General features: G+C 46.3%; 1 protein-coding gene across 5 annotated transcripts in view; it reads left to right on the forward strand.

The window, feature by feature from the left end:
• Window positions 1–12,189, forward strand: part of BMP7 (bone morphogenetic protein 7) — a 1,264,568-nt gene that overhangs the window by 1,226,176 nt on the left and 26,203 nt on the right. For all 5 annotated transcript variants that reach the window (XM_078651993.1, XM_078651994.1, XM_078651995.1 and 2 more), the window contains one exon: window positions 1,698–1,895. In XM_078651993.1, coding sequence (XP_078508119.1) covers window positions 1,698–1,895 — 198 coding nt within the window. The remainder of the gene's footprint in view (window positions 1–1,697; window positions 1,896–12,189) is intronic.

Genomic DNA, 12,189 nt, shown 5'->3' on the forward strand with positions numbered 1-12,189 from the left:
GTCTGTTTGATTTATTGATGTAAAGAGTAAAGGCTTAGTAAAAGTACCTCTGGAAACTCATGGTGTATATGATTTTGACTCTTTCTCTGATATTCCATTCCCACAAATATATGCCATTGAGCGTTGCTATTACTATACTATTGCACGCATAGTCCACAGGAACCGTTGTTCCCTGTTACATATAATTTTAATTGGCCCATAGAATTTCATTATGTTCATGGCCTCTGGGAATATGGGCACTGAGTATGGCTATTGTGCCTAAATTATAAGGGAAATAAAGACCAATTTTTTGATATATATGTGATAACAGACGGTTGATGAGGCACATTCTGTGCCTTATCTAGCAATTTAGATATTTTAATGCAGGTGCTCAAAGGAAGACTATATGAAACACACAAGTTTCGTGGGAAACACATTTATACACCTTCAGCAGAAAACTGTCCAAGAAGTAACTCTGCATCACAGTGCTGTACATTATGGGCCTAATTACTATGGCTGTCAGACCGCAACCGGCCACCATCTGGTGCTGCGGTCCGACTGACGTATTACAATGCTTGCAGTAAGAGGCAGCAGTCGGAGGGACCGACCAGGACCGACCGATGCTTTCCAGCCTGTCGGTGCATCGGAAACTCCTCATAATCCCTTTATGACGGCAGCTCTGCCGTCGTGTTTGTCTGTTTTCGACAGCCATTCCATGTCGGCCTTTCCGACATGTAAAGGCTGTTGGAAAGAGACCAGGGCCCTCTTACTCCCTGGCCCTCCTCATCGTGACCTGGGGGGCACCTATGGTTCCTCCTTAAACATTCCTGCACCGTGTGGCAGGCACCATGTGGCAGGCACCATGAGGTGCCTGCCACACGGTGCAGGAATGTTTGAAAACATTATTTTTTCAATGGGAGCTTGTGCTATGGGCATTTTCAGCCTTCCACACAAGCTCCCACTGGAAAATTGATATTTTTGACAGCACTATTTACGGTCGCGTTCAAATTGGGATTTTGGAATGGTTCCTTCCCCGCAACGGTGCCGGGTGCAAGTTTGCCTGACATTGTAATAAAGCTCAATGCATTGATCATGTGAGTTTCTCATTAAACCGCAATTAAAAAAGTCTAAACCAGTGGTTCGAAATGTGATTGGAATTCTTTAAAAGACAAGTAAAAACGTCCTCTTGAAATAACAGCTGTTTGAGAACACTGAGATAAACTTGAATTGCTTGAATTATTAATTAAATCCGTTTTAATAATACGAAATAGTAATTGTTATTTACGCCGTATTTGAATTACATATACATATACAGGTATTTTGTTTTCTCTCCTGCTGACAAAAAACCTTCCTCAGTTCTTCAACTGAAATATTAATCCCAAATGGTCAAAAATATCTCTTTAATAACTGAAAACAGCAAGTGACAGATTGAAGGTGTCCACTTAACTTTTGCCAAGTTTTGGTAACAGGGTTTTATTCAATGTGGACCATATTTCTTAACTTTTTATGAGTATGAGCTACGAGCATTGTTTTAAGCCTGTCAAATACGTGGGTAGGTGACTAATGTGACCCGAGCAATAAATCAATATATATTCAGAAGTAAATACATTATAGGTTGTTGTTGTTGTTAATAAAATAACAACTGTATATTTCGACTCATATATGTGTTACAGTGACCATTTTCTAATGCCTGTGCATACATGTTTTCTTTTATGAAGGACACAGCATCAATCCCAAAATGGCAGGTTTGATTGGAAGACACGGCCCTCAAAATAAGCAGCCATTCATGGTAGCATTCTTCAAAGCGACAGAGATTCACCTGCGGACTATCCGATCAGCGGGGAGCAAACAAAGGAATCAAAATCGATCCAAAGCACCAAAGAACCAGGAAGCACTGAGAGTTGCAAACATAGCAGGTATGATTCCCTCTTACACACACTTGCGTTCCAAAGACATGCACAAGGAAGTTGCTGAGGGTAAAGTAAATGAATTAATGCGAATGAATGTGTAGCTAGTGTAGACTATCCAAGGCTCGCTGGACTTGGTGCAATGTCATTGACAGTACAGCATAACCTCTGATCTAAAATCAGCCAGCTGATCACCCATAAATTGATATATCTGCCTTAGGTCACCAGACAAAAGTATTTTCCATCCATCTAAAATGTAGATTTGTATGGACTACAAAGCTCACAATTTACTGTATGTCACGCATGACACCTTCAATAAGTTGGGTTACCACAGACGTAGCCCTGTTAGACCTAATGGATAGGCTCTTGTGTGCTTCCTTTTGGAGTACTCGAACACTGGCCAGAGTTGGATGCCATGGTGCGTTTTTGCACATCTAAGAGCACATTTAGCCAGATTTAGAAATCCTACCTCTCTGAGGAGTGCAGGCTTCACCAATCCCAAAGTTATGAGTAAGGAAGTCAGGCAGACTGCAACCCAAGCACCTCCGTCTCTTCCTCTGAGATAGTGTGCGTTGGGCACCAATCAGTCCTGTGAGAGTCACTGAATTAGTTATAAAGGAGTTCCAGAGCCCCTTTCCCAGATGGATGACCACACTGAAGAAATAAGCACTAGGTTTAGAAGGTTTCAAGTGCAGATATTATGAATACATGTAATCAGTATAAATAGAACAAACATGAAGATATGAGCAATAAAACAGATCTACAAAATGGCAACTTGGTCGATGATTTGTTATATAATCAATGTCTCGACCAGGATGAACAACGAAGTTCAGTAATCAGTTCAGTGGACTCTGAAAATAAGAAATACAATAAGAGCTCTCCCTGCAGAGCTGCTCAAAGATACCAACGTACTGAAAAACATAAACTGCCTCTCAAACTTCTTCTCAAACTTTCATGTTTTTGGCATCGATCAGTTAAGAATACTTGAGGAGGCTGAAGACTTATGTCATATAAAGACCAACGACCAGTATACGCTGCCAGCATCAGCAATGCTTAAATATGATGGGGTTCGGAAAGCCTTCTCGATCTTTTCCTGGCTGGTATCAAAACAGAGTTAGCTAAAGTAACACCATACTGGCAACATTGCACAATAGGAAATACTCTCCTCCAGTGATTGCCATGAAATGAGCCTAAGATGCCCAGAAGGTACTGGGTAATATTGGACCTCAACGATTAAGTGAAAAATACTTATGAGCTTCACAATGCCTGTGTTCACCTTGCCCTTTCCTCCCACCAACTTTAAAAGTAGTACACAACAAGTTTCAGAAAGCTTGGAAGACTAGCAGCTGTGTTAAGGGACAAGACCCAATATGTTAAGTGCAGAAGTGCCAGAACCTGCAATGTGCATTCAAGTTTTCAAAATAAACGATCAAAGTAAACCCCGCTGTGTCCTCTGCTCTTCTTCAAAGGGAGAAGGTTTGGTGTTGTATGTGGCGTGCAGCTCGTGGTGCACAACAGAGGACCCTTCCAATTTTGTGGTCGCAACTACATGGGCGAAAGGAACTTTTCACGTACAGAGGGATCGGATGATAGCAAACCCGCGGCCTACAATTCTTGTGACGGAGATGCTGCTGTCAGTTGGTGGTCCAGGATTGCCTGGAGAGACCACGGCACTGTCCTCACATCTTCAGACTTGGTTCCTGTGCAGTAGGTTGGTTGGAAGTAGGGTAACCGAGGTAGTCTATTGCCTGTATTTTAGCTGAGTCAACCCCCTGCAACATGGTATTCACCAACATGCTGCATTATGTGACATGCAGTCTGAACATGGGGCTGTTGTAACGTTTTGCGGTCTAAGCGTGCAGCTCGTCGTGCGCAACAGAGGACCCTTGCAAGTTTGTGGTCGCAACTACATGGGCAAAAGGAACTTTTCACTTACCGAGGGATTGGATGATTGCGACCCGCCGCCTACAATTCAGGTGACCCAGATGCTGCTGCCAGTTGGCGGTCCAGGATTGCCTGGAGAGACCACGGCACTATCCTCTCTTCTTCAGCCTTGGTTCCTGTGCAGTAGTTTGGCTGTAAGTAGGGGAGCCGAGGTCGTCTATTGCCTGTATTTTTGCTGAGTCAACCCCCTGCAACACGGTATTCACCAACATGCTGTATTATGGGACATGCAGTCTGAACATGGGGCTGCTGTAACATTTTGTGGACTAATGTGGCGCAGGTGAGCCCTTCATCATTGGATAAGGAGGAGCCTAGTTCAGATATTCATCAGTTGATGACTCGACAATGAACTGTGGCATTTGAGAAAGTTTTCAAAATAAACGACTGAAGTAAACCCCGCCGTGTCCTCTGCTCTTCTTCAGAGGGAGGAGGTTTGGTGTGAGATATATATACAAAGATTGACAAAGGGTTCTTGTAATCCGAAACGCGTCTCTCTTACCTCAGGGGTTGAGGGTGGACCTGAGGAATAAATATTTGCCTCATCTTTACTACCTCGTGTCCGTGCCTTCGTCCATGGAGGTGTCTGTGGAAGCTGGATTGTTTGGTCATATATATATATATATATATATATATATATATATATATATATATATATATATATATATGCGCAGCTCCAATTCCTTGTAGTTTTAACAGGAAAACAGCACTCGTAAACAAACTGATGCTTGCACTCATGTTTATTAATACAGAGTAAACAGACGCGTTTCGGCTTCAAGCCTTCCTCGGTGTTAATTACACTTTGCAGGTGAGCCATACATATTGTGTGTGTCATATGTCAAACATAAAAGACGGACTACCTTGTCAGTGCGTCCTCGGGGGCCATCTTTAAATGGGCAAATAATCCCAATTTATCCAGTATTAGGGGTGTCTTTCATAGATTCACATGCCTGAATCATTCCCCGTCGTCGAGACGGGAGCCTCCGGTACATAGAAAAGTAATGTCCTATAGACATACATAGAGAAAAATAGGCCTAAGGGCCTCACCTTAGTAGCCTATCCTTGTCCTTATGTAAAAAGGACCAAACTCTTAGAGCCAGCCAATCAGCTATCACCTCCTTCTAGAACCTTCCTGACAGGAGCCTCAGTCTCTCAGATTTTCTACCGCACGTTGTGCTAGGGAGTCTCCAACCTGAGTTCTCCTCAGGATCTCTTCAAAACCAACTTGTTCACTTTTAAAAGTGAGTTCTTTCTCCAAACATCTCGAACAGGATTACTTCAAACCTCTTATCATTGGAGTAAGTGATTTATTTCTTCAAAATTTCTGGCATGTCTGAATCCCAGAAGAAAGCCCTTTTAAGGGCCTGCTCTTCGTGTGGGAAGAAAAGGCTACATGTGGAAGACAAGCATGCCCTATGCTTATATTGCCTTTACCCAGACCACATACCTAAAGACTGTAAGATATGTAGGTCTTTCCCTAACAAGACCTTGAGAGACAGAGAAGGTCGCCTGCTCATCTGGCTGGGTTGGTTTAAAAAGAGGGAAGATGTGGTTTCCTCAGAGGGAAGCTTTTCAATGACCTCCGAAGTCTCCCTGAAGAGGCCAAGGGTGGAGTCCCCTGGCCCCTCAGACACTCCTCCTATGAAGGTACAAAAGAAGTCTTCAGAGGCAAGATCGACAAAATCTTCAGTGTCTGAAAAGGGCTCTCAGGCCTTTAAGAAGCCTACGCAGTCGTCCAGTAAGCTTGCGACATCCTCCTCGACGCAAAAAAGAGTTGTGGCGCCAGTTTCCGTCTCCACAGCGACGACGACTGTGTCGACGACGACAGCGTCGTCGGTTTTCTCATCGACGACGACCACTCCATCGTCGTCAGCTGGTAAACCTATTCCATCTATAATTCTGCTGAAGCCGTCGTCGACGTCCAAGACCTTGTCGACGACGAAGATTGCCCCGTCGACGGCGACATCGTCGATGAAGAATCCACTGTCGACGGGAGGGTTGACGACGAAGGCGTCGACGACGAAGACGTCGACGACGAAGACGTCGACGAGGAATGAATCGTCGACGAGGAATGAATCGTCGATGAGCGCAGCGGCGACGAGCGCAGCGTCGACGAAGGCATCGTCGACGAAGACAATATCGTCTACAGAGGCACCGTCGTCGCAGGTCAGGCCGTCGACGAGGGTACCGTCGACGGGGGAATCGTCGTCGGAATTAGTCATTACTGAGCCGTGGAAGAAATCCAGGCTGATAGAAACGTCGTCTTTGACCCTACCACCGTCGACAACACCGGGGACGACGGCAGGGGCTCCTGCAAAAGGTCCTGTGTCTGGCAAACTGACCAAGAAACAGATTACACCAGAAACAACGTCACCAAGTAAGGTACAAAGTCATTTGCCCATGGTGATTCTCCAGAGTGAAGAATCTGAAGAAGAACTCCTGGATCAGGCTACTTCCATTTCAGACCTTAACGTGAAATGTCAGAGCACGGACGAAGAACAGGATGAGGTGATCTACCAGGAACACTCTTTCCAAGCTCATGTTCGTACAGAGGTCACGCCGATGGTATGCCTTCCCGTTTCCATTGTGAATGACCTTAAATACCTTATCCAGGACTACAAACAGCGTTTCCCGGAAATACCGGCAAATGAGACGGGGGGCCCGACGCCTGCGACAAATACACAAGCGGCAGCCCCAAGACAGACACGGCCAGCTACTCAGGTCCGCCATGAGAAAGTGCCACCTCAGGTGATAGAATCATCAGATGAGGAGGCTGAGGAAATGGAAGAGGGGGAAGTCCAAGAGGATCAGTTGGATCACGAAGCGGACGAAGAGTATGTGGCATCTTCCCCAGCTTCACCCCAACCGCGCCAGGCAGATTCACCGCCAGTGTACCTTGGCGGTTTCCATAGAATAGTGGAAATAGCAGCAAAGCGATTTCATATGGAGATGGAATCAACTGAGACCGAGTGCTTCTTATATGACTTTAAGGAGCAAACAAAGAAGATAACGAAGTCTATCCCAATCATAGACTTTCTCTGGGACCAGGGAAAGAAACTGATGATGACGCCGGCCTCTGTACCTGCGGTGGTTCCACGCCTGGATAAAAAATACAAGGCTCCAACCACAGCGGCAGCTTGCCTTAATGGGCACCCGAAACCGGATTCGGTTGTAACCCAGGCGGCCCAAAAGAATTCTCGCAACCCTTCCTCTCCTCTGTCAGCCCCACCGGACAAGGAAGGAAGGAAGTTGGACACAATCGGTAAACGGTTTACAACGACATCGGCCATGACCATCAAGGTGGCCAACTCCATAGCCCTGTTGGGGCGTTATAACCGCCAGCTTTGGGAAGATATAGTCCCATATTTAGCGGAACTGCCAGATACAGTTCAGGAGGAGGTCAAGGCACTGCTTGCGGAGGGTCAAACCTCGGCAGCTGAGATCATTGATTGTGCCATAGATGTAGCCATGACGGGCTTTCGACAACTAGCTGGGGCAGCAGTCCTGCGCCGTCAGGGATGGCTTAAGGCAACATCATTCAGACCAGAGGTGCAGACGAAGGTGCTGGACATGCCCTTCGACGGCCAACACCTTTTCGGAGCCAAAATTGACGAGGCGCTCCAGACAATCAAAAAAGACACTGATACGGCTAGAGCACTTGGTACTTTGCAGGCAAGGAACCAGTCCTTTTGAGGTAACAAATCCAGGGGCCAGTCCTCCTACAGGGGATCCTATCAAAATAGGTCCTCGTATTCCTATCAGAATAAATCCCAGTTCCAACAGAAGCAGCAACAAGGTCGTCAGACTTCTTACGGGAGATCAAACTTCAAGGGCAAAAGCCAGAGGAGGGGCACTGGAGGACGCCAGTGACCAATTACTCCAGCCAGTCCAGCAACTATATCCCTCATTAAAGATTGGAGGAAAATTGTCCCATTTCCTAGACAATTGGCATCTCATCACCACAGATCGGTGGGTACTCCAGTTAATAAGATTCGGCCATTCCCTGGAATTTACCACCATCCCACCTGCAACACCTCCCCACAGGCTTCCGCAAAAGCATCTACGACGGCTGCTCCAGGAAATATCTGCGATGATGAAGAAAGGAGCGATCGAGAGAGTTCCATCGTCTCAGAGGAAGGGGATTCTATTCCCGTTTCTTTCTTATACGCAAGAAGGAGAAAAAGTGGAGGCCCATACTAGACCTCAGAGCACTCAACTCTTTCCTGAAGAGTCAGTCGTTCAGGATGGTGACGATCCAAGAAATACTAGGCATACTGGAAAAAGGAGATTTTATGACATCTTTGGATCTCCAGGATGCCTACTACCACATCCCGATACTCAAGGGGCACAGAAAATTCCTAAGGTTCGAGGTGGCGGGACACCACTACCAATTCAAAGTCCTACCGTTTGGCCTCAAATCCGCTCCGCGGATTTTCACCAAGTGCCTTTCACCTGTGGCAGCTTTTCTGCGTCAAATGGGTCACCAGGTCTTCCCCTACCTCGACGACTGGCTGGTAAAAGCACCTTCAGCTGCAGGCGCGACCGAATCCTCCAATGCCTGCACCAATCTCTTTCAGCAGCTAGGATTAACTCTCAATCACGAGAAATCCTGCATGACCCCAACAAGGAACATCACCTTCCTTGGGGCGATCTTGAACACAGAATGCGCAAGAGCATTTCCTTCAAAGGAAAGGAAAAACAAGATAATATCCCTGGCCACGGCTGTGGCATCAAGGAAGTCCCTAAGAGTTCGAACTTACAAATCACTCCTAGGAATGATGTCTTCTTGTATACTCCTCATCCCGCACTGCAGACTCAGGATGCGCCCATTGCAAGAAGCCCTCACAAACCAATGGACACAGAGTACAGGTTCTTTCGAAGACATAGTGAAGATAACACCACAAATGTCCAAGAGCCTGGAATGGTGGAAAACTCACAAGAATCTGTCTATAGGACTGCCATTCCTACTTCCAGCAGCACCTCTGGTGATCACCACGGATGCATCCCTGGAAGGCTGGGGAGCTGTTCTCCAGGACCTCCAAATAAGCGGCAAATGGACAAATCAGGAGAAGCAACTCCATATAAATCTTCTAGAACTGAGGGCTGTGTATCTGGCACTGCAAGCCTTTTTACCACGCATCCAGAACTCCCAGGTGCTCGTCAGAACAGACAACACCACGACGATGCACTGTCTCAACAAACCGGGAGAAACGCGTTCGCTCACTCTTTCACGCGAATCGCAAAAGATCTGGAACTGGCTTGTACTCCATGGGATCACGCTCAAAGCGGACTATGTCCCGGGCAAGGACAACACCATTGCGGACGCCCTAAGCAGACAGAAATCCCTCTCCCACGAATGGGAGCTCAACGAGAATACGCTGGATCACATATTCTCAGAATGGAATCGACCTGTTTGCCACCAAGGAGAACGCCAAATGCCCAAACTATGCAAGCTGGCGTCCCCAACCAAGGTCACTCGGAAATGCGTTTTCCATCGGTTGGTTCAGCGTATTTGCATACGCTTTTCCACCATTTCCGATGATTCCCAGGGTTCTCAGGAAGATGAAGGCGGAGCCTTGTACCCTGATCCTAATTGCCCCGTTCTGGCCGAGGCAGCACTGGTTCTCGGATCTTCATCGCCTCTCCATCAGGACACCGATTCGTCTGAAGCAGCACCCGAACCTGCTGACAATGTCCAATGGGCAGGTGCAACACCCGAACCTGCAATCGCTCAGGTTATCGGCCTGGCTCCTGAGCACAGAGAGTTCTGTCATCTAAACATCCCGCAGGAATGCAGGGACGTGCTGGCAAAAGCAAGAGCAGACAGTACCAACAAGACGTACTCTCTAAAATGGAAACGATTCTGCATATGGTGTTCAGAGAAAGGCCTGAGACCACTCCATATCACATCCGAACAGATATTGCCATATCTACTGCACTTGGCACAGTTAGGATTGGCGCACACATCTATAAAAGTGCATTTGGCAGCCATTTCACGATTCACCAGGACTTACAAGGGACCGTCTCTTTGGTCCAATAGACTTATCAAGCAGTTCCTAAAGGGACTATATAGATCCGTCCCAAGACCTAGAAGGGTCCCACCGACATGGCACCTCAATTTAGTCCTCACCCAACTCATGAAGCACCCTTTTGAGCCCATTCATCGAGCACCCATCAAGTACATCTCATGGAAGACGGCTCTGCTGCTCGCTCTAACATCTGCCAGGAGAGTCAGCGAGCTACAGGCTCTATCCATTCAGGAACCCTTCATGCAGTTCAAACAGGACAGGGTGGTGCTGAGGACAAATCCCAAGTTCATACCGAAAGTACCTTCAGACTTTTACCGTAATCAACCGGTGGTTCTACGTTCCTTCTTTGCAAACCCTACCACAGCAGCAGAAAGAACGCTGCACTCCTTGGACCTCAAAAGGTGTATAAAGTTTTACATAGACAAGACAAAGAGTTTCAGGAAGTCATCACAGCTATTTGTGGCCTACAGTAGGCCAAGGATGGGTATGCCTCTAACGAAACAGAGCATCTCCAGGTGGATATCCTCAGCGATAGCATTCTGCCATGACAGGGCCGGACGGCCTTTGAGTGCTCATGTTCAAGCGCATTCCACCAGAGCAATGTCCACATCAGCAGCGCTGTTCGCTGGAGTGGCGATTTTGGACATATGTAGAGCGGCAACGTGGAAGTCACCGCACACCTTCTCCAGAACTACTACTGCCTGGATGCTGAACTAATGCAGGATGCAGCAGTGGGCCAGGCGGTGCTTCGCCATCTATTCCAGTGAGGTGAGCCTTCCAACATCCCGCCATCCTGGTATGCACATCTCTTGCTGTTATGATATATTGATGTATGCTAATGTTTCAAAGTCGCAGGATAATGGGTGTATTATCTAAAATGACTGTATAGCATGATTACATCGGAAATGTGCATAATATATTGCTAACTACTCTGATTCAGGCATGTGAATCTATGAAAGACACCCCTAATACTGGATAAGAAACGCGTTACTTACCTGTAACAGCAGTTATCCAGTATTGGTGTCTTTCATAGATTCACATGCAACCCTCCCGCCTCCCCTGGAAGGACTCACGTTCTCTCTAACTATATTACGCCTACCTAGCTTGGTGCGTACGAAAATCTGAGAGACTGAGGCTCCTGTCAGGAAGGTTCTAGAAGGAGGTGATAGCTGATTGGCTGGCTCTAAGAGTTTGGTCCTTTTTACATAAGGACAAGGATAGGCTACTAAGGTGAGGCCCTTAGGCCTATTTTTCTCTATGTATGTCTATAGGACATTACTTTTCTATGTACCGGAGGCTCCCGTCTCGACGGCGGGGAATGATTCAGGCATGTGAATCTATGAAAGACACCAATACTGGATAACTGCTGTTACAGGTAAGTAACGCGTTTCTTCACCAGCGTAAGAGTGTAAAATTACTCATGTATGCCTTCCCAAGAATAGTACAGATGGAGTTTAGTGTGTGTTGCCGTGTATCGGCATATCACCCCGGAGAGAAGTACTATCGGGGGTGTATGGTCTCACATGTGAATAATGGTTTTCAAACTATGGCACAACATGGATTCTCCAGTTCTTATCTATCTGATGGGTGGTTATCCCATCTAATCTTGATTGATACCATGTATCCCAGTATGAGATCACCTGACATTGGCCAATGCTTTAAACCTTGGTGTACTGCCGTGGATCGGCTAGGTGCCCTCGGACGGAACCTCCTACGAGGGCATATACATTATTCTAACTACTCCATATGACAATGTAAATTTCGAGGCCACCCGCTGTTATGTTAACCAAAAGTCTTACACATGTTATCTCTAACACAATATAACATATATATATCTATCTCTTTCTGAGCATTCTGGATGTGCTTATCATTTTGACTGTACATGAGCACGAATTAGAGTATCTTGTAGATGGACTTGGGCAACTGATGGGATCTGGTGAGTCCGTTGAGGTTGTAAATGAAGAGATTTTAGTACACCTTCTACTTGTTAGGACACCTAGGAGAATTATTACGCCTTTCACTATTTTCTTTAGCAAGTTACTGAAAAAGAAGCATTGGCAAAGCCATTGGGCCTCCGCTTTTGTACTTATGGTCTTTGCCACTGCTGTTGCAAGTAGAGCACTACATCATAGAACGAAAAAAAGCGAACGAAAAAAAGCATGACGATGCAGTTGCTATGGCTAGTGGTGTCATTCTTTAAGGCCTCTTAGTACCTGAGCAGTGTCCAGGTGAGGTGAGGTCTATTGCCCTACCACAAAGGGTAAGCATAAAAATTAATTTTCTGACACACATTATTGGTTGGCTTGGTGACACACTATGCACATGAGACTGAT

This window comes from Lissotriton helveticus, chromosome 7, assembly GCF_964261635.1.
Source record: "Lissotriton helveticus chromosome 7, aLisHel1.1, whole genome shotgun sequence".
Lineage (NCBI taxonomy): Eukaryota > Metazoa > Chordata > Amphibia > Caudata > Salamandridae > Lissotriton > Lissotriton helveticus.